Genomic DNA, 23,821 nt, shown 5'->3' on the forward strand with positions numbered 1-23,821 from the left:
AACAAAGGCTGCCTCTACTAACGACTGCCAATTTATGAACTTGCTAATGCAGCACACCTGCAAATTACTTAAGACCCAATAAGGCTGTGGTGGTTTCAGAGTGGAAGGCTCACTTCCATTTTTGCCTGCCTGTTTCTGGACGTGACACCTGAGGTGCATAATCCCTGGTAAAGTATCTGCCACTTTTCAGACATGCCGGATGGGAATTAGTTAAAGAGCTCTTGGTGCTTCACTTGTGTGTGGTCAGGAAATGGCTGTGGTGCATAATAGGAGGAACCTGCCCTTGTGATCTGGAGTTCTGGTTACATGGGAATTCCTTGAGGGGGTCAGGCCAAACCCCTGGGCAGTACTGGTCAGCAATTGACTGGGAAAATATGCAAAGTGGTTATTCTCCTGTTTTAGGCTTTCATTTTCTTTTTTACATTTTTATCCCCAAGGGAGGTAACTGGGAGGGCCGCATTCTGCTGTATAAACCATTTTCTCCAGCTGGCCTGCACTTCCCCTTTTTGTATCATAAAATGCAGTCATATATTTTTTATTTCTTAAAAAAGAAATGTGACAGTAACTCCTCCAAAAATAGAGGCTGCTGGGTGCTCTCTCGCGTCTGTGAGAGTCACAGGATCCAGACCACTGAGGGAGGCTCCGGCCTTGCTTGACAGCTTTGCAGTGGTGTTCTTGGTCTCTTGGCAAAAGGTCTCGCTGCTGAGGAGCATGTGTTGACCTAGAGGCATCACATGCAGGGCTCACCCATGAGGTGATGTTAAGTGTCCGACTTGTCCTTCTTCTCTTACAGAGTTTTATAATTGTATACAGTGGTACCTCGGGTTAAGTACTTAATTTGTTCCGGAGGTCCGTACTTAACCTGAAACTGTTCTTAACCTGAAGCACCACTTTAGCTAATGGGGCCTCCTGCTGCTGCTGCTGCACCGCCGGAGCACGATTTCTGGTCTCATCCTGAAGCAAAGTTCTTAACCTGAAGCACTATTTCTGGGTTAGCGGAGTCTGTAACCTGAAGTGTATGTAACCCAAGGTACCACTGTACTTCACAGGTAAGGGACGTGGGTGGCGCTGTGGGTTAAACCACAGAGCCTAGGACTTGCCAATCAGAAGGTCGGCGGTTCAAATCCCCGTGATGGGGTGAGCTCCCGTTGCTCGGTCCCAGCTCCTGCCAACCTAGCAGTTCGAAAGCACCTCAAAGTGCAAGTAGATAAATAGGTACCGCTCCGGCGGGAAGGTAAACGACGTTTCTGTGCTCTGCTCTGATTCGCCAGAAGCGGCTTAGTCATGCTGGCCACATGACCCGGAAGCTATACGCTGGCTCCCTCGGCCAATAAAGCAAGATGAGCGCCACAACCCCAGAGTCAGCCACAAATGGACCTAATGGTCAGGGGTCCCTTTATCTTTACCTAATTCACAGGTGAAGAACCTCAGGTATTGAGTCCAGGCCTTGCTCTTTGCCCCCCCCCCCCGGCTCCCCAAGCCATGCTCCCGCCTCAGCCACAATGCTCTTTCACAGACCATGTTTCACACCCTTTTTCTGTGGTTTGGCCTGGCAGGAGAGGGTCAATTCACACCCCCTTGTTCCAAGTATGTATGTATGTATGTGTGTAATAAATAATTTTTATTAACCAACCAATCACATCAAATCAAACCAAATTACATAAATTCCAAATTACACAGCCGAATTTTAACTTTTTTGGTGGGGGTACCCATATTTCAAGTTTCAAAGGGGATCCAATCAACTTCTTGCTTCTTGCTGCTGTTTTAATGTCCACAAATCTGACCATATGATGTTCACAGTACTATCCAGTCCTCTCTTATTGTTTTTCCACATCTCTTGTTGTTATTTTCATATATTTTTCCTTTCTCTTTGTGACCTCTGATAGTCTCCACAAGCTGGTTAAAACAGTTTGTAGTCCTGCGTGGATATATTTTTTTTATCCAGTAGCCCTATCCAGACGTTTTCCATATAACATCACTTCCATAAATCAAAACAGGCTTAGCATCATTAATCTTCACAAATCTGCCTCCTTTCTCAAACTTCTGAGGAGATTCACCAGGAATGCAGTCTGAAAACACATCCGTTCCTCCTCCCGGCTATAAATCCTTTGGCAAGATGGCGACTCTGAATTAATTGCTGCACCATTCCAAACGCTCTTATTGCTTCTCGATCTCTATAAAGCATACTTTTGGTTAAAGTTTATTTCCACACAGACCTTGACCATCCTGCTTGGGTCAGTTAAAGCAACGGTTCTAATGAGGGGTTCTTGGTTAATCACATAGAAGAAAAGTAAAAAAGGTCCCCCCCCCATTCAGTCTCGTTGCCGACATACCCAGCCTTTGAAGTATCTTCATCGTAAAATATTCCTGTTGCTCCAACTTGTCGTCTTCTTTCACAGAGGTCCCTTCAATTAGCAGTCTTAACTCCCCTTCTTCACTTGAAATATGTGCATTTGCTTCTTTTGTAATTAATTATTCCAAATTGCTGCAGCTAGTACACTATCAGAGACAGTGTCCAGGAGAGCCGAAGTCCACACCGGGGCATTCTGCCTAGGGCCCTCACCCCCTTCTTTCGAATTTGGGGGTGATTTATGGGCACAGCAGGCTAGGGCAGTGTTCCCCATTCCCTTGGGGCAACAAGGGAGGCTGCCTACTCCCATAACAGCCTCTTAATTACCCCGTGTGGTCCGGAGAGATGGTATTGTCGGCCATCTTCCAATGCGCCCCTAGTGGCCCCCCTATATATTTTTATTTATTTGTTGTCTCTGAACCTCGGGGGGGGGGGGATGTGACTGTGGGGATAGCCTGAAATATGTGACGGGCAATTATGCCACCACAGGGCACAATTTGTAACCCCCACATCCCAGGAATCACTTTGTAGGTGTTGGCATTTCACATCCTTCACATAAATTCTACTTTAGGCAGGGTTTCGGTCAGCCTTCCTCAGTGTGGTGCTCTTCAGATATTTTGCGCTACAAGTCCCATCATCTGCCCCTGCCAGCACAACATCTGGATGGCACGAAGTCTAGATAGTAGCAGTGCTTGGCATGTTGCCACTGGTTCTGGCACAGAAAGGTAGATTCAAGACATGCGGCAAATATAGGATAACGCTGATGGGGGTTGAATTTGTTTAAAATCTAAGGGTGCTTCTAGACAATCAGTTTTTCCTGAGCATTTATCCTGATACACTTGTGCAGAGCTTATGTGATATTGTGTCATGTTAATGTCATCCTGTACTTTCCAGTGGTTTCACCTTATTGCAAAAAAAAAAGAGTCTGATCTCTTGGGGAAGCGGGTTCATTGCACAATCAAGGAACCGGATATACTTGTATTACCAGAATTTGCTGGTGTGTTAATTTCCCACTCGAAAATAGCAATGGTCTGAAAGTGTCCTGGGATCTGCTGGTACTCTAATTACTTTTGCTCTTAAAAAAAAAAGGTCCACAAATATTATGGACAAACACAGGCATCAGATTTTCAAAACATTTCAGTGATCCTGTATAAACCAGAGGAAAAGAGAACTGGTCTGTGCGCCTCCCTTACAGCCACCTCCCAGAGCATGAATCTCGCTTCAGCAGGTTTGGGCAGGGCAAAGTGAATCCTCTTAATGTTGACACAACAAGATACAGCATAAAGTCCCCTTCCTCTTTCCCAGTCACCACACAGCACCTCTGAAATCAAGGAGCCAGAATGACGAGCCAGTCTCAGGGAATCCAACAGCTTTTGCAGGCTGAAAAACGTGCCAAGGACAAGCTTGAGGAAGCCAAAAAAAGTAAGTTGTGTAGCCCCTGGGCTGACTGCATTTCTTTGATCAATGTCAATGGAAAAAGCACAGGAATTTTTATTTAATGTCTATCTGTTTAACATAAATTATACCGAGTGAGTAACTAAATTTGTAGTATTGTTATAAGTGAAGTTATCTCCTCGCCATATTATTCCTGCAGATTACTTCCAACATGTATTTTATATCATTCTGGTCATTTGTTTTCTCATTCCAGTAGCAAATAAACTCATACCAACAATCCACAGATTTTTATTTTTGCCCACTTATTCTTCCTGTCATTTCTTATAATAGTTTGTCGTATGTATATTAGTCCTATATATATATATATATATGCGCGCACACACGCACACGCACACACACACACATAAAAATATATTTTAGGCCTCAAATGATGAGTTATTTTTGTTCCAACTAATGGCCACTAATATTTCCACTGTAACTAACATATTTCCCATGTTTATTTTTATATTGGATCAATATTAACCGAAAATTAACCCATATTGTGTTTTAATTTGTTGGAAGCCGCCTAGAATGACTGCGGTAACCCAGTCACATGGGTGGCATATAAATGTTGTTGTTGTTGTTATTCCAATCCACCCAAGAACAAAACTGTGGGCTTTTCCAATTGCCCTCAGTTGCATTGATCACATTAATACAGAGTTGCTTTGCTACTTTACATTCCCACCCAAATGTGGTTAAAATCTTGACATCTTGCTTCTTTCTCCAGACTAGCTATTACAGTGGCTAGTACATTTTCCTTCACTTATGAGGAGTATGAAGTCATAAATACAAAATCCTATGCCTTTTTGTTTTGCAGCAACATCTGTAGAATAAGCATAGGAATTCTGGCGCTAGTTCATCTTTACTCAACATTTTAAATTCTGCTTCCATTTCTCTCTTAAACTCTTTCTCCTTACTATCTTGGGATGTATCTGAAGCTGGGCTTTCAACCAATGAAATTGGCTTCAGGTCCATGAAATGAGAGTTTTGTTTGCAGTGTTTTTTATGTGTGGTGTGGGTTTTTTAACCCATTCAGAGCTATGCTCCTGCTCCCTTCATTCACTTCCATTAAGTACTACTGTAGTTGACTGTAACCCACCTGCGGCCTTGGTTGGATTCCCAAGTCCCATCTTCCTCAACCAGCATGGTCAGCGATGATGGGAGCTGTAGTCCAACAACACAGGGCTGGGTGTCTGCATTGATTTCAAGGCAAACTCTTCTGGAAGCACTGCGGACGCCATCTTGGTAGTCAAGAAAACCCCACAATTAATTGATAGCTGTTATAGCAACGAGCTCGTGTATATTTATATTCACTTGCTTTGATAATTGGCTGTCTTTGATACCATCCTTATATGGGAGCTTGGGGTGCTGAGCTCTGAGTCCATAAAGGGGAACTATCTGTAAGATTTGGGTATTTGCCACCTATGCCCTCACCTGGTCAGGCGGAGAGATGGGAAATCCAGACCAAAGTGGCGTATGCTGCTTTGTGTATACCGAATGCATGAATGTTTGCTTGGGTGCAGATAAGCCATCTTCTTCTGCTGCATCCATCCTACGTCAGTAAATCCTGATAGACCTGGCAGGCTGATTTGCTGTAAGTCTACACCTTTCCTTCATAAGGCACTAGAACTGATCACTCTGGTGTTTTGACCTCCTCCTTTGGTATCTCTGCACCCAGCCACTCCCACAAGACCTCCTTTGGACCTGCAGTTCAGAACAGTGTCACACAGGTTGGCCATCTCCACTGCAGTTGGTACAGTTGACTCAGTTGGATTAACCAGATTAGCTGCAGACCACTCACCCGAACGGGCGAGATGGTTTGCGAACTGCTTATACAGCCCCAGAGGTTTTATGTTGCATTGTGGCCTGCGGAGGGTGTGCAATCCAGAATTGCTTCCTCTTTGTGTACTGGGCTTTTAATTAGTAACCTGCAGACCGGTGGCACCCACCTCCATTAGCCCTTCCTTCAGAAAGCACCAGTTCCGAGGCAATCTGTTCCAGCCAGTTGCAGTCCGCCCTTGTCGGTGCTGGATTCAGTTGTCAAGCAAAACATTGAGCTTGCCCTTTCTGAACAGAGAAGGGCCTGACATGTTAAACTGGAAAACATGACCTTCGTTTTCTTGCAAAGAGATTGTTGTGTGTTGAGTTTTTACATGCTTCACCGATTGCTGCTTTTCTCTTTCTGGGGAAGGAGGCAAGAAAAGGTATTTCTGAAGCCTCTTTTAAAGGCTTATGATCTTGCTGTTCAGCTAAGCGCTAGAAGATTGGAGGAAAGTTGGGATATGAACACCATGCTAAACATGTAATACTAACAGGCCAGGGTGGCCAAGTCATAGTAAGAATAACAACTTATTATTCGTACCCTACCCATTGGGTTTCTACCCTGACACTAGGGGATGCGGGTGGCGCTGTGGGTTAAACCACAGAGCCTAGGCCCTGCTGATCAGAAGGTCGGTGGTTCAAATCCCCACAATGGGGTGAGGTCCCGTTGCTCAGTCCCTGCTCCTGCCAACCTAGCATTTCAAAAGCATACCAGTGCAAGTAGATAAATAGGTACCACTGCGGCGGGAAGGTAAACAGCATTTCCGTGTGCTGCTCTGGTTCGCCAGAAGCGGCTTAGTCATGCTGGCCACATGACCTGGAAAAATGCTCTGCGGACAAATGTCAGCTCCCTCAGCCACAGTAAAGCAAGATGAGCGCCGCAATGCCAGATTCGTCCGTGACTGGACCTAACAGTCAGGGGTCCCTTTACCTTTACCTTTTACCCTGACACTAGTAATGGGAGTACGCGTGTGAACTTATTCCTGTGGGGCAAAATATTCTACCCTCTGTGTGCACCTAGATAAGGAAAAGGGGGAGGAACCCTGGAAGAAAACTATTCTGTTGTTAGAAATGTATTGATTACATGATTATTATTTTTTGCATGATTGTAATATATAGAGCAATCATCATCTGGCATTCAGCCTACTCACTTTCACCTATTGCCATATTAAAGCTCAGAAGGCACTGAACCTAAATTCATATCTCTGCCACCACCTCTTGTGTGATGAGATGTACACATCTGGTATGAATCAAACGTCTGCTGTATCCCGACCCTTGATGTCAGCTGTGTCCTTGAGTGACCAAACAACAGGCCCTTGTTTGTGCCGCTTAGTGCGTAAAAGAAAAGGTTAATGTGATCCAAACCTTTCATTAATTTTCGCTTTGCCTTGTGTAAAACAGCAGGTTTAGATCTAGGTCCTGTCATGAGACTCAATCAGGTGTAACACAGCCCAAGCAAGAGAGAGACAGTGGTTGAATCCATCCACAACGCTGCAGTGCCGCTGCCAATTTACTCACAGTGTCCAAATTCAGTAAAATAAGAAACAGCAGGTCGCTGGTGTGACTGGACCAATGGCCGTGTGAGAAAACTTAGAGGCTGCCGTGCTAGCATGACATCCAGAACTTCGTAATATACACACCGTGCATCAAGCACACCTTTTTTGATTTTGCAGGGTTAAAAACGGAAGCAATGTCATGAGACTACAGCTGAGAGTGCCCAGCGCTGCTTCAGTAGTTTATTAGACAATGTCGAAATGACTTATTTCTCTTAATATTTTTGAGGTGTTTTACGAGGTCACATTTCGAGGCCCCATCAAAATGGTCAAAGACTTAAGGCCTAGATTAGATGTGATGTTATAGCACATAAAGCACTTGTCTCTTTCGGCAAACCATGAATCTTTGCATTCCCCATAATCAGTGGTGTAGCGTGGGGGAAGGGGTGCCGTGGCCCCGTGGCAGAATGCTGAGGGGGCGCAACCCAGTGCCCCCATGATGGATTCCCTCACTGAGGCCACGTGACGGCAACCTTCCAAAGATGTGAGTTGCTCCTGGGCCAGGCCTTTGGGGCTGTGGCAGTGCCTTCTTCTCCTCACAGAGAAAGGATGCCCATCAAGCAAAGCCAGGACTCATCCTAGGCCTGCTGTGGCTCCGGCACTGCTGGGATGCCACCAGGCCAACTAAGGAGTGCCAGCTGCTGCTCTCACTGGGAGCTCACCAAGCTGAGTGGGCAAATGCGGCAACCAGCAGGTGACCTCCGTGAGGAGCAACCACCACAGGGGCACAACGAATGCCCCCAAGGAGGTTAGGGGATGCAATTCTTGCCTTGCCCCGGGTGCTGCCAACGTATGCTATGCCACTGCCCATAATGGTGCCTCTTCTATTGAACTGCACTCTGAAAATTTGTCTCCTATATTAAGTCTGAGGCGTGTTTCCACTGATTGTATGAATGATGAACAGCTTTATGTCGTGATAATGTTCACATCCACCACCTTCTGTTCCCATTCCTTGGTGTGACTCTGGTTATCTTACTTCCTTCTCTGAAACCATAAGCTTTTACATCTCAAGGGAAAGGATAGCATATTCTCTCTGATTCTACAGCTTGCCATGGCTCCACAGCAGCCAGCTTGTGTTATGGCGCATTACCACGTAGCAAAACGTCTATGTCCAATAGGAACACACCGCCCTCATATTGATAGCATGAGCCTGAATCAAAATATTTGATTTCAGGCATCATGAAGCATTTGCAGTGAGTCAGCCCAACTTCCAGGCCAGCGGCTGCTGGAGGCTTCGGCACAGTTGCTGAGCACATAGAAGCTCGGTCATATTCAATGAATGTTAACCCTGGGAAAACATGCACTTCAGGCTCTTTGCAGAAGGGGGGAGGGCAGAATAACTCTTTAAAATAGTTTGTGCCCATCTGTACATAATCCGAGAGATCACCCTAACATATAGAGTCTGGCAACTGCAATTAAATAACATGGGGTAGGCAGAAGTATGCGCATCCCAGAAGTTGAAGCGATATTCAATAAATCCATGTGGTTCCTCGCCAGATTGTTTCTGCACTGGCGAGGCTGTGTATAATCACACTTGATCTCTCTTTGAATCCTGCAATAAGCAGAGTCAGCAAGACAAATGCCCATAAATCGACTCAAGGCCTCCAAAGCTTTTCCTTTCGTTTGGTGTTCCCCGCAGCTTAAGTCTACTCACGGAGAGGCAGGTACTGACATGGGACTGCACTGCCCACCGAGCGGATAATTTACCGCTGGATCAGTCAGTTCCATCCAGAGTCGTCTCAAGTCGCAGAACCACGGACAAGACTAGTTTTTCCAAGCGTCATCTTCATCGCTGTGCCATGCCCAGAGGACTTACATTGCTACGTGTCACTTCCGATACAGCATCACATGTGCGCTGCAACCTCATGCAATCCAACGTGGCGTGGCAAGCCAGGGAAAAACAGGGTGGGGTGAGCAATTGCCTCGAGTCTAACAACTAAGCATTCATCAAATGTGGCTTTGTTAGGGTCTGAGTCGGATCCTTCTTACAGTGCTTCCACCCTCCTGATATTCGCCCAGAAACCCCCAGAGTTACACCAGTGGAACAGATACAGAAATGAAAGGCCGCCATTTCTCGTAAGATGCTTGTAGACAGGAAACAGCATTGTGTGTGAGGTGATTTCAGTGAGCTGGGCTCGGTTAACAGGATGGCTTTCCTCTGCATACAGGGGAGAATTCCAATATCAGAGGCAGGATGATTGAGTGCGGCTGGAAGGAGGAGAAGCTGTGCTCCAGCTCTTACATATTTCAGACCCTCCAAGTGTCCCTGTTTTGCAGGAACAGTCCTGGATTTACAGAAGCCATCTTGGTTTCTGGTTTGATCCCAGAATGCCCCGCTTTTCCTTAGGATGTCCCTGTTTTCATTGGAGTAATGTTGGAGGGTATGGAGATATGCGACTGCCGAGCCAAGGAGGTAAGTAACTAACTATACAACCTTTAGAAGACATCTGAAGGCAACCCTGTATAGGGAAGTTTTATAATGTTTAATGTTTGAGGATTATTTTTATTTTGGAAGCTGCCTAGAGTGGCTGGGGCAATCCAGTCAGATGGGCGGGGTATAAATAGTATCATAATGTAATGTAATGTAATGTAATGTAATGTAATGTAATGTAATGTAATGTAATGTAATGTAATAAATATAATATAATATAATATAATATAATATAATATAATAGTATAGTATAGTATAGTATAGTATAGTATAGTATAGTATAGTAATAATAATAATAATAATAATAATAATAATAAATTAAATAGAATAGGATGTCACTATTTTCATCAGCTAAATGTTAAAGGGTATGCATATTTTCATCTTTGGAAAGCTAAGAGCATGGGTAGGCAAACTGAGGCCCAGGGGCCGGATCCGGCCCAATAGCCTTCTAAATCCGGCCCACGGACAGTCATTATCAGGATTATCAGTATGTTTTTACATGAGTAGAATGTGTCCTTTTATTTAAAATGCATCTCTGGATTATTTGTGGGGCATAGGAATTCGTTCATTCCCCCCCCCCAAAAAAAAATATAGTCCGGGCCCCCACAAGGTCTGAGGGACAGTGGCCCCCTGCTGAAAAAGTTTGCTTACCCCTGGCTAAGTGGATGAAGTCTTTAAAATAGATTTAAAAATTGGGCTTTGGGAGTCAAACCTCCCAATAAGAAATAAACCTGCTAGAAGGCAATGTTAATGTGTTGTCGAAAATATATATAAGATGCTATAAGAAAGGGAAACAAAAAATGAACAAGTGAAATCTTCAATGATACATTGGGCAACAAGTACTGGTAATAATATTGAGATAGGTGCATAGGAGCAATTGTGGAATAATGATACAAAATAACTTTTTAATGCACATATATCCACATGCATACATGCACACATAAAAAGGAAGGTGATCTGTTTTGGCAGATGGGGCAGTATCCTGCTAACTTCAGTCTCAACTCAGCCAGCACCACCTGCCTCTCTTTTTATTTACATCTGGTCCAGAGAAATTGGCCTGGCTGTCAGCTCCCTCCTCCTTAGTGTCTGTGTTGCCTTAGTAGAACTCAACCGAAAGTACCATATTTTTTGCTCTATAAGACTCACTTTTTCCCTGCTAAAAAGTAAGGGGAAATGTGTGTGCGTCTTATGGAGTGAATGCAGGCTGCGCAGCTATCCCAGAAGCCAGAACAGCAAGAGGGATTGCTGCTTTCACTGCACAGCGATCCCTCTTGCTGTTCTGGATTCTGAGATTCAGAATATTTTTTTTCTTGTTTTTCTCCTCCAAAAACTAAGTGCGTCTTGTGGTCTGGTATAGAGCGAAAAATACGGTAATATGGGGACAAAACCAGAATTAGCTGGCTCTGCCTACTGCTGGGCTGAAAACACATTTACAGTGGTACCTCGGGTTAAGTACTTAATTCGTTCCGGAGGTCTGTTCTTAACCTGAAGCACCACTTTAGCTAGTGGGGCCTCCTGCTGCTGCTGCGCCGCCAAAACACGATTTATGTTCTCATCCTGAAGCAAAGTTCTTAACTTGAAGCACTATTTCTGGGTTAGCGGAGTGTGTAACCTGAAGCGTATGTAACCTGAGCTACCACTGTACAGCATATTTAAAGCACATTCCTTCCTTCCAAAAATTCTGGGCACCGTGAAGATTCCTTTGTCAACCCCCAGACTCTGGTCACGTATTACCTTGAAACTGCAGCGGCAACAGTTTCACCCCCAGTAATCTGGTAGCAATCCTGTGGCAATATTTATGTTCTGTTTCATCAATTGCAGGACTATTCTACTAGCAGGATTCACTTTGTACCCTCTAAGTATTTGAAGCAGCCAAGAAGGCTGCCGAGAATCAAAGGCTGTCTTGTAATCAATATATGCTGCCGAGAGATTGTGCTTTCCCATTTACAAGTTCACCAAGATCACAGCATCCACAGCGAGCTGATCGGCGAACCAAAACGCATAAGAGTGTGCTCTCATTAGGGGATTTGGGTCTGTGCTGCTCTTCTTGCACCTCCTTTGCGTTCCCATGTCATATTAGATGGTTTTTAAACATCAGTTGTACATAGAGTTGACATGGGCGGGAGGCAATTGTGCCAGCCTCCTAGCATTGATCCTAAATCTGCTGTTTATATAAACCGTGTGCGCGTATACATTCTCCATTTGATCAGGAACTGATCTCTGCCAAAAAAAGCTTGGGAACGGGATATCTTAAGGAGCACCTGAGCCAAGTCCAGATTATCAATGGTGCACCTGGAGCAGTTACACCAGGGCCCTGCCTCCAAAGGGGACAAGACTCTGAGCTTTCCTTTTAAAAAAGCAGCTGTAAGTTAAGGAGCCTCCTATTAAGAAAGTTAGGGACCCGGGTGGTGCTGTGGGTTAAACCACAGAGCCTAGGACTTGCCGATCAGAAGTTTGAATCCCTGCGACGGGGTGAGCTCCCGTTGCTCGGTCCCTGCTCTTGCCAACCTAGCAGTTCGAAAGCATGTCAAAGTGCAAGTAGATAAATAGGTACCACTCCGGCGGGAAGGTAAACAGCGTTTCTGTGCGCTGCTCTGGTTCGCCAGAAGTGGCTTAGTCATGCTGTCCACATAACCCGGAAGCTGTACGCCGGCTCCCTCGGCCAATAAAGCGAGATGAGCACCGCAACCCCAGAGTTGGTCACAACTGGACCTAATGGTCAGGGGTCCCTTTACCTTTACTATCATAGAATTGTAGAGTTGGAAGGGTCCCTGAGGGTCATGTAATCCAACCCCCTACAATGCAGGAATCCTGCCCACAACTGTCCCTGGCTGGGTTCGAATAATAATTTAATAATAACAATTTATTATTTATACCCCACCCATCTGGCTGGGCTTCCCCGGCCACTCTGGGCGGCTTCCTAAAAAATATTAAAATACAGTACAGTCATACCTCGGGTTGAATGTACCTCAGGTTGAGTGCTTTCGGGTTGCACTCCCCTGCAACCCGGAAGTAACGGAGCACGTTACTTCCAGGTTTCGCTCCTCCCACATGCGCAGACTCTCAAAATGATATCACGCACATGCGCAGAAGCAGCAAAATGCAACCCGCGCATGCACAGATGCGCCATCGCGTCGTACGTTCCATTCAGGATGCGAACGGGGCTCCAGAACGGATCCCATTTGCATCCCAAGGTACCACTGTAATGCATCAAACATTAAAAGCTTCCCTAAACAGGGCTGCCTTCAGATGTCTTCTAAAAGTCTGGTAGTTGTTGTTCTCTTTGACATCTGGTGGGAGGGCATTCCACAGGGTGGGTGCCACCACCGAGAAGACGCTCTGCCTGGTTCCCTGTAACTTGGCTTCTCACAGTGAGGGAACAGCCAGAAGGCCCTCGGTGCTGGACCTCAGTGTCTGGGTAGAACGATGGGGGTGGAGACATTCCTTCAGATATACTGGACCGAGGCCGCTTAGGGCTTTAAATTTCAGCACCCACACTTTGAATTGTGCTCGGAAACATACTCGAACCACCAACCTTCTGGTTAACAAAGTCAGAGCTATGCTTGAAGAGTGAATTGTATCAGCACATGGAGATAGGAACCCCTTCATCCCAACGAGCAGTTCTTTTCTCCCTTCCCTTTAATGCAATTTCTTATTTCCTAGTCCATGGAATCTCTGCAGTTTGCCCAGGCCCAGTGACAGTGGTCAGTCAGGCCAGAGGAAACAATGTTCATTTGTAATTAGTATAGTATAACCTTGTTTATTTGAGGTATCTCTCCCCACATTCTACCCCGCCCCACAAACAAAGTAATTAATACAGGGGGAGAGAGTTTGGAGGTTTGGGAGCAGGAAGTGATTTGTAGTGTTCTGTGTGAACGAAGTACAGTGGTACCTCGGGTTACATACGCTTCAGGTTACATATGCTTCAGGTTACAGACCCTGCTAACCCAGAAATATTACCTTGGGTTAAGAACTTTGCTTCAGGATGAGTACAGAAATCGAGCGGCGGCAGCAGAAGGCCCCATTAGCTAAAGTGGTGCTTCAGGTTAAGAACTGTTTCAGGTTAAGAACAGACCTCCAAAACAAATTCTTAACCCAAGGTACCACTGTAGAGTCTTTGATGAAGTATAATGTGAACAGGCGTTGCATGTTAAGGTTTGTGCTGGACTTCTGTGCAAAGCGATGATGGTGACAAGGATGAGGAAAATAGTTGGGTGATTTTAAAGCTCTGAGGTTTTATTATTGGTTACTGATCTTTGTAAACCACTTGTGTTTTGCTGAGAGCTCTGAAACACCAGAGGCCCATAGTATTCCTTGTAGTCTGCAAAGTACCATTATTATTATTTAGTCTTTACGATACCACAAGACTTAATCTGGCCTTGCCCAAGCAAGCAAGCCTTTTCATCCAAGCCTGATCACTGATATTGTCCGGAGCAGTGCAGACAGTTGACCCCTGTAATAAAAGCCTCAATCACTTTCAGGCATTTCTTGATGACATTTTTATGCCCACAGGTCTATGTCACTGTTTAAAATCTTCATGAATAGCCAGTCATTTTGATAGTTATTTTGTTCTATTTTTTAATGGTTTGCTTTTCATATTTTATTGTTGTATGCTGCCCTGGTATTTTATGAGACGGTGGAATAGGAATTTATTTATAATTAGCTGTTTGCAGTGTTCCCAAGAGCATATATAGAGCTCATAGGCAGCACAAGGGGAGACAGGAAGCAAGGTCCACATGGCTGCCTCCGCTGTGAGAGACCAGCTCCATTGGTCTTTCCATCCAAGCTTGAACTTAAAGGAGCTTTGTGATTTTAAGAATAGGTGCCTTGAGTTTGATTCTTTCCCTCATGCTCTCCTCATCCTCCTTTTGTGTGAGAGAGACTTTTTGATAGCTGTACCGACTTCTGTTATCTTTTCGGTTTCCATAACATGGAAAATTTTAGTTCTAGTGAGATGATAAAAAGTCACAAAGCACTTTCAGGGTGAGTCATTACTGTAGACCCGATCTCCCCCACCACCACCCCAGTAAGTTTTGCTTTCTATTTCTTCTTTTTGCTCTTTCTGTGGCGCTATTTTTGTTTCTTCCTTTGCATTTGACGGGCATTTTGTTGTTGTTGCAGTTCTGCATGTGTACATATGCAATGTACATGTGAACATGTGTACATTGACTGCACAACTGCAAAAACAACAAAATGCCCATCAAATGCAAAGGAAGAAACAAAAATAGTCCCAAGAAAATGAAGACCCTCCTTCCCCCTGACAGGATGGCCACGTCTCCTACTTTCCAGAGGAATGAAATGCAATAGGCAAGTCATAGGAGCCAACTCCTAGGAGCCAAGGTGCCTTTGCCCACCCATCCTCTAAAATATTTGAGGGGACCATCCCCTCTAAGTTTATGGGCACTGCCATTCAAATGGTGTATGTGCATCACATCATGTGATCATTAGGGATGGGGCTTGCCTGCCTCCCCCCCCCCATATTTTATTTAAGTTGGCATCCCTGTTGCAAGTGATATGCAACTGGCCACCCTAAACCCTAAGGAGCTTACAGCCTAAATTCTGACAGCAGGAGGCAAATAAAAGTTGTAAGAAACAAGGGATGAATGTGAGTGGGGGCACATGGGCCTCATTTTAATTATACACTACTTAATTCATGTTGTCAGTTTGCATTTCTTAGTGCAGAAAGTATTGATCTGATGTGTAGAGATCTTTCCTGTTCTAATTGATTGAAGAGAGTTCTGGAAGCTTCTAGAAGCTTCTCTGTGTGAAGGAAACAAGCAGAAGGTTTGTGATGTTTGGGTTATTCCTTCAGAGAAGCTGAGTACAGCTGGTTTAAACTGGTTCTGTTATCTCTTTCTGTCAAGATCATGCTTACTATAAAAGTAAGGCCAGAAGGAGCCTGGATTTCACTTTCTCTTCCTATCTCTTTTCCTTCTGGTGTGGCGTTCTGTATATAGTGTTAAGTTTCATTTCATTTTTTATTTGTATGCCACCTTTCCACAGTTAAAAACAATGCTCAAGGCGGCTTACAACATGACAAGATTTACATGTTGCAAGTCTAAAATAAGTTTTAGACTTATTATAAGTTATTGTAAGTTTAAGTCAAGTCAGCTTGAAACTGGATTTCTTGTGGACAGTGCCAATCCTGAATGTATTGGATTTGTGACCATTATGCGCATTTGCCTTCAGCAGCAGTAAAGCTCTGCTGGAAGAAATATTAATTGCCTCTGGTCTATTTTGGGGGGAATCCAGCAACATGTTTAAGTTTTTATTCTGCTAACTATACATTTGAAGTCTACTCTGGATCAATATTGAGTAGACTTTCAATGACACATGTCACATTTTCAAAGAAAAGATACACTATCTGAGCAATCCTTAGAGTAGCCCTGTGAGCTGTGACTGAGAAAATAGTGGCTTTCTTTACATCCTTTGGGCTGAGGTGAGATTCAAACTGGTGACTTCATAGCTCACAGTCTTCAAGCCACAACAACAGCTCTCAACATCCACCTGCGACTTGCTCCTCTAAGCTGATATGTGTGCAGCACTGCACCTTAACATCACATCCTGTGTGAAGCGAGCTGTGCGGTTTGAACTTGCTTGCTTGCCTCTCCACGCAAGTGGGAACCACCTTGCTACAGCTCTTAGCTGCTGTCGTGTTGCACCCCTTTTATGAACTGCAGGACTGTACCATGAGTGGACTGGCTTATGGGATCAACTTTGTGTTTTTGCTTAAACTCCAAGATCCACCAACGAGATACAAAATGGTGGCTGTGAGGGTGGAACCAATCATCTACTGCATCCTATAAGCCAGGAATAGCCAATGTGGTGCCTTCTAGTTGTTGTTGTTGTTGTTGGACTACAGTTATCGTCACTGACTATTGGCTGTGTTGGCTGGGGCTGATGGGAGTTGGAGTCCAACAACCCTGAAAGATCGGCCCATTGGCTATTTGTGTCATAAGCCAAACACTGGAATAGCCTGCATGCATGTGTACAATTCTGCAAGGGTTTTGAACACAGAATTCTAAAAACTGAAGGGGAAAAACCAATCCACAAAAACCAAACAATTTTACTTCATATTACTAAATTATTGGGAGTCATAAACTCAGCAAGTCGCCGAAAGGCTGATTTGTAGAACATGTTTTGTCTCTTGCCAATCCCAATCTATGCTACTCTTAATGTTAAGAGGAATGCAAGAGGCTGCCATGAATTGTCAATCACTTTTAGCCCACAGAAGCAAACTTCATATTAGTAAACAATCCAGTTTCCCCTCCTGGCTATTATGTCATGTCCTGGGCATGTCTCTGCCTTTCGCAAATGGATGGGTTCTCCCCTCCCTGCTTTCAGTATAGTTTTTATTAAAGGGATCTTACCCACTGAGATGAAGCACCCAACTCTCCACTAGGGATGTGGGAAGAAATTCGATTCAGTCCTCATTCGAAGGTGAACTTACCAGATTGGCAATATCAGAAATAATATGCAAACCGAAACACAGCTATCCTTTGAAATTCACACTGCTCTGAAGTTTGCCGTGCAGGTCTCCAGTCAAGTACTGTGTACAAAATTGCATATACTGGGGTAAAGTGTGCGTATAATTGTGTGTATTAGCAAAGAGTAGCATATATCAACACATTATACTGGTGAAAATTGCTTTACACAAAAATAAATAAATCATGGAGACTTTTTTAAATAAACAAAAAATTGCAACTAGTGTAGAAATGTGGAGAACTGAATTTCAGACTGAAAAAATGAGAAACTGAAATGGACATATTTTTCCATAACACAGACTTCCCTCCTTTGCTGAAGAGGCCATGAGAAAGGTTAACTCTCAGCAGGGAGCCAGAGGTCCATTCACTACATGATAGATAGATGATGATAGATAGATGATAGAGATAGATAGATAGATAGATAGATAGATAGATAGATAGATAGATGATAGATAGATAGATAGATGATAGATAGATTAGATAGATAGATAGATAGATAGATAGATAGATAGATAGATAGATAGATAGATAGATGATATATAGATAGATAGATGATAGATAGATAGATAGATAGATAGATAGATAGATAGATAGATAGATGATAGATAGATAGATATAGCCGTGCATCTGACTGGGTTGGCCCAGCTATTCTGGGTGGCTTCCAACAAATTATAAAACCGCAGGAAAATATGAAAGGAATCCCTGAACGCTATGCTTTCAGGTTCCAAAAAAGTCATAGGATTTATTTTTAAGATTTCAACCTACAGATCCAAGTAAACAAATGCAATTCACTCAGAAATGTGGGCACTTACCTGAGGCTGACCCATGATAGTTTGCTGCCTCAGATGAAGGACACGATGGTCTCCCCCACCCCAATTTGGCACACAGAAGCAGTTGAACCTTACATCGACAACAGGGGAGGAATAGCATCTTCCACTACACCTGAGGCATCAAACCAGATTAGGGGGCTCAGGACAGGCCATGTGGCAGCAAAGTGAAATGTCTGGCGAGGCCAGGAGGAATGGTGGCCTGGGAATGCTGCTACTGCATCACCAGCATCTGCTGCCTGAAGCAGCTGCCTCGTTTTGCCTAACGGTAGGGCCGGTCCTGTAGTAACCCGGGTCTTTGCAAAATTTACAGTGCAATTCTTTTTAGAAGTAAGTCCTACTGAGTTCAATGGAATTTGTTCCCAGGTAAGTGGGCATGAGATGGCGGCCTTGTTTTTAGTGTTCCCTAAAGATTACCTCTAAGATCGTCACTTTCCCCTCCTTCATTTCGTGATTTGTTCCGCCCATTCTCGACTTTACCTTCGCTTTCATGTCGGCGGCATATTTGTGCTAGAAACCTCCTTTGATGTCCCCACCCACCTTTGCATTTAGCAAGTGTTGAGGAAAGGGAGGGGGGAACCCCATAAAATGTAAATGTTGCAACTCAGCGAGTGGCTGAACTGTATCTTTGTAGTGCCTTGGAAATCTGCCAGCATTAAATAGAATCCAGTTGGTGTTGACTGAAAGGCTCCTGGCTGCAAATCAATATGGCAAATCTTGCAGAATAATGTCTTTTCTCATCAGCGACAACTAAAATCTGTTCTCTGGCTGTGGCTGTTGGAAATTGTGCGGGGGGGGGGGGGAGAGAGAAGAAATGTTTGATTTGAGGCTGAAAGCATAATAGGAAGTCATCAATGGTTGCACCAAGGAACGCATTGTGACAGTGCCCAGTGCCTTTTCGGTTAGGGAGCCTGGGAACATTTGAGTTGCTGATGTGAGATTGTAAATAAAATGGTCGTGATCATGGAGTCAGCACATCATCAAAATGCCCAGTAAACTCCATTTTCCTTCCTGTAGGCAGCAGGTGGGGAACAGAGGAAGAAGACAGGCTCAGTGACAATGGAGGCAAATGTGCTTCCTCTCAGAAGTTTATGTACATTGTTAAAAAGGCAGACTCAATAATAATAATAATTAATAATAATATCCTCCCTTTAAATAAATAAAAGAACTAAGATACTATGCGCTGCCTCAATAGCTGATCTCAAGATGAAAAATTCACACAGTTCAACAAATTCAAACAGGGCTGAGAAGCAGTGCTCCTCCAGACATTATTGGACTACAAATCCCATCATCCCTGGAGTCACAGGATCAGGTGTAATACAATCTGGAGACGCATTAAATTAATTGACGAGAAGCCATTTTGGACTTTTTGAGTGACAAAAGAGGAAGGTTGGGCCTGGAAGGGAAACATGAAGGAAAAAAAATACCACTTAGCAGAATAGCACAGAAACTGTCATTTTATCACAGCCAGAAATTTCCTCAGAGTGTTTATATTAAATCATATAAAGAATGGTAGTACTAACAATGGACAGAAAGTGTTGTAGAAGTACCTTTCTTTTATCGCTATTTCACCCAGCCTTATTGGAACTCTTATTATTTACATAAACTAGAGATTATATCCACAGGCAAACGCCAGTTAAGGGATTGGTGCCACTGGACAGAATCACTATGTGATCTGCAAGCGATCAAATTCTCTAAATGCTCTCCTTGGTTCCCCCTTCTAAAAATGGTCCATTTTAGAGCCAGTTACCTGTCAAATCTCCAGCCAGCTTCACTTAAGATTCGCTTTTACGGAGCTGTGTTTTGAAGCTTTTACTAGCTGTGTGCAGCCTGTTTTTGTGCCTTCTGTTTCATGCTTTGCCTGGTTTTGGGAGTCAGGGGGAGGGGAGCCTGCCATAGCAGGAGGGAGGACACACCCATGACTGTTGACCAGCCCAACTCATCTCTACCTCTTGGCCTCCTTCCTCTCACTCACCAGCTTCTGCCTCCGATTCTTGACTTCTATCTGCCACAGACTCTCCCCGCTCACTAAGCCAAGTTACCCCATCAGCATCTGTAATGGTTCTAGGGGTTGCTCGTGCGTAAATCGGCGCCACACCTGGCTGGGTTACCTGGGTGGACTCTTTCTGTCCGGGCAGCCACTCACCTGTGGCTGTCTCAATCGCTGGCAGAATCCGTCAGTGGGCGTTTCTTGAACTTCTTCCAGCAAAGAAGCTCTTTGACGCCTAGTCTCCGCCTACTCTCCCTGCGCGGAAGCCTTCTGCGCAGGGAGGGTGTGGGCAGCGGAGGGTGTGGGCAGTCATGGAGCCACCTCGCCGATTCCCCCATCTGCCCCCCTTCTCCACTGGTGCTACGCTGATGGGCTGCTTCTCTCCCTCCCGGGACGCTCTCCGGAACCCCTCTGGAGCCCTCCCTCTCCCTCTGGCTCCGATGGCAGTTCCCTGACAGCAACCAATACCTCTCTTCCCAGTCTTCTCCCTGCAACCGCTCGCCATTGCCCTACCACTGCTCCCTGGGTTCTGAGCCTTCTTCCCTTCCTGGTTCCCTGGCTGGTTCCTCCCACCACTCCTTTGTTGTCCAGCCAGTCCATGACACCTTGCCTAATCTGCCAGAGATTCTACTGCAGCTCAGACTCCTCTCCTGTCCTATATCCATCCCAGTTTCACCAAGGGGAACAGTGTTTTTAAAATCAAAAGTTAGCAACCCCGGGTTGTCGACGTGTTCTCTGACACCAGGCAGAGGAACAGGAGAGCTTGAGACTTGCTCCCATGTCATGCAGATACGAAATACCAGGAGTCTCTGTGGAATAGCCCTGATAAACTAACACGGGTGGGGAATCTCATTCCTTATCTCTGCACTGGGAGCAAAGATAACTTGTAGGAGAAATGTTGTGTTGAACTCCGGCCATTGTATCCATTCTCCACAGGGTGGTTGGTAACCTAACAGGTTTATTTGTAGGGCTGTAAACACTGAATGCAAGCCCGCAGCAGTTTCGTCTAGTCCAAGGGGAGGCTAATGGTCAGCTTAAGGGGGTGGCGGGCAGCGAGTTCGCTGTGTTTGAATACAAGGATGGTGCTCTCTGCGCCCTTTTCTAAGCCGCAGGCTTGAGATTTCCAGGCATGAAAGAAAGGCTATGTAGAAATAATATTAACTTGTACTGTACTGTAATACCAGCTGAATCGCCTCTCCTTTTTGTTTTCCCAGGAAAGGGAAAGAGACTGAAGCAAGCCAAAGAAGAAGCTACAGCAGAGATTGACCACTACAGGCTACAAAGGGAAAAGGATTTCAGACATAAGCAGTCCAATGTGAGTAAGAGTACCAAGGGAAGATTGGATAAATTAAGGGTTGCTTCTCACACTTACTTGGCTGAGGATAGTCTCTCTGTGGAATGTCAATGAGCATGTGTATTTCACCTCTGTGCGTGAATGGTGACATGCATCCCAGATGCTTAGATGCATAGGTCCAGTTCCTACAGTGCTTCCTGTTCAAAGGCCCAACTCACATGCTTGCAGCTAAAGATACTTTCCATTTGTTTCCAGACACACTACATAAGCTAGAGCATGGGTAGGCAAACTAAGGCAAGGGGGCCGGATCCGACCCAATCGCCTTCTAAATCTGGCCCGCAGACGGTCTGGGATTCAGCATGTTTTTACATGAGTAGAATGTGTCCTTTTATTTAAAATGCATCTCTGGGTTATTTGTGTGGCATAGGAATTCGTTCATTATTATTATTTTTTCAAAATATAGTCTGGCCTCCCACAAGGTCTGAGGGAAAGTGGACCGGCCCCCTGCTGAAAAAGTTTGCTGACCCCTGAACTAGAGTAATAACTCTAAATACATCTTCCATGCACATCAAACCATTGTGGGTGTTTCAATTCATGGGTGCCTGATGTCTGACATTCCTTCTGCATGAAAGTGAGAGACCATGGATGGAATTCCAGTCATTATTTGTAGTCTACCAGCAATTCCTCCCCTCCTCCAATTCCTTTCATGTGTGAAACCTTGGTAGGCTGAGATAAAGGACCGAACTCAACTAACACAGTGCGCTAGTACTCTCACTAGAGCAGCAGGGCTTCCACCTCTCCTCCCTCTGCACCTACCCCAAATCTTCTCTGGTTGGAAGAAGCCCCAGAAGAGCCTGAAGGGATGCGAGAGGGGAGACCATTTCTTCTGGCAAGCAGAAATGTTTCACTGGTGGAATGTCCAACTAGCACAACCTTGAATTCCACCCATGGTCTCTCACTTTCATGCTGGGCTTTGCAGAAGCAACGTCATACATCACTGTGCAACACGTGTTACGGAAAGGGGAAGCACTGGGAGAGATTTGTTATGCTTCTTTCCATAGCTTGGTTTGTAAGGAGAGAAGATATCTGCACCTTGCTTCCTCCATGTTGAGTGTATGTGCAGAAGACTAAGGGAGGAAGTTTCTATTGTTTTGGGCCTGGCTTTGGAGAAGGTGGCACAAGCTTGTTCATTTGTTCCTGTGTCGTTCATGGGATATGTCTTGTTTTGCCTTTGTAGATCATGGGCTCTCAAGGGAACCTATCGACAAAAATAGATGAAGAAACCACAGCAAAGATCCGGGACCTCACTAGTAACTATCATAAGAACATGGAGAGTGTGATTGGACGCCTCTTGAACGAGGTGTATCACATTGACCCTGAACTCCACGCAAATTATGCATACACCATTTAAATCCTTCCATGGAAAAGTTTCCAAAGGAGCAATGCCAGCCCTACTATTTGGCAGAGTGAATATTTCCAATTCAGGTGGCAGATTTGCGGGTACCGTTACAGGGCAGTGTGCTGTCAATCATTACATTTTAAGCACTGGTGAGAATTGGGCAGGAGCCATTTGGATTTTCTGCCTCTGACACCACAGCTGTCTTGAGCTGCCTTTGGTCAGAAAGCATAATTTCCCTGCCTTTATTGTTTTCTGTTTTCCATTGTGCATGCAATATACACAAAAGCCCAAAGCATGTAGATGTTTCTAAGACATGTGATGTGACCAACCAGTTCCTGCAAGGTTTCACGCAAACATTTGGTCGGATGGATTCTCCCCCACCTTCTCCTCCCCCACCCGTCCACACATACCCTTTTTTTGGTAGCAAAGAATGTGTCACTTAAATATGGGCAATGGCAGAATAAAGAATTGTTTGACACCAGCAGCTTTTCAGTGGGTGTATTTTACTTCTGTACTTATGTTCTCCACTACTTAAAACGTGTTTGCTTTGCATGACTTGGCCTGTTGCAGGAAATCTGTTTGTCACAATATGTGGAGGGTTTAAAATAACCGAGTGTGCCATCAATATTATAGATATATAATTAGTTTTAAAATTAAAACATTTGTTTCAAGTGTGGCTGTGGTGCATATGGAGAGGCAACAATCATCTACACTAGGTAGCCTTACAGACCAGTCAAAATTGTGTAGAAATGATGTAGGACAAGGAAGTCGTGTTTGTGGATTTATTGGTAGTTAGAGTAATTGCCCCTTCCCCTTTTATTGTTCTAAGACAGGAATCTCATAAGACCTAACATTGGTAGGCTTCATACTAGGGATAGATGGATCATCCCGCTCCAATTTGGTTCCCAGCTGAATGTGAGAATTGGCTGGGCTGGTCAGCAAGCTACTTTAGGCCTTTCCAGGTGCAGCTTTAAAACTTTGTTCTGAAACAGGAAGCATTCCAGCAATGCCAGCGAGCCATCCAATTTTATGTTCTGATATAAATATAATGTTGAATATCTGGGTATAAGTTTTCTGATTTTGCACCCCCATTGCTCCTTTAAAGGGAGTCTTCTGCAGCAGTTATGGATTATCCATGTTATTGATCAAAGCAGGCTTTGTTCTCCTGCAGTACGATGCATAACAGCTGGTCTTTCCATATTTAGTCATTATTTTGTGCTTTTCCTAAGCTGCCTAAA

The 23,821-nt window shown here is 44.6% G+C and overlaps 1 protein-coding gene across 1 annotated transcript; it reads left to right on the forward strand.

Moving 5' to 3' along the window:
• The first annotated feature begins 3,380 nt into the window (after positions 1-3,380).
• ATP6V1G3 (ATPase H+ transporting V1 subunit G3) lies at positions 3,381-23,067 on the forward strand. The gene is made up of 3 exons (XM_083745388.1): positions 3,381-3,772; positions 21,105-21,205; positions 22,422-23,067. The coding sequence occupies exons 1-3, from the start codon at positions 3,691-3,693 to the stop codon at positions 22,593-22,595; spliced, it is 357 nt and encodes a 118-aa protein (XP_083601514.1). The 5' UTR covers positions 3,381-3,690; the 3' UTR covers positions 22,596-23,067.
• The last annotated feature ends 754 nt before the right edge of the window (positions 23,068-23,821 follow it).

The sequence above is a fragment of the Podarcis gaigeae genome (genome assembly GCF_964106915.1).
Source record: "Podarcis gaigeae genome assembly, chromosome: 6".
Classification (NCBI taxonomy): domain Eukaryota; kingdom Metazoa; phylum Chordata; class Lepidosauria; order Squamata; family Lacertidae; genus Podarcis; species Podarcis gaigeae.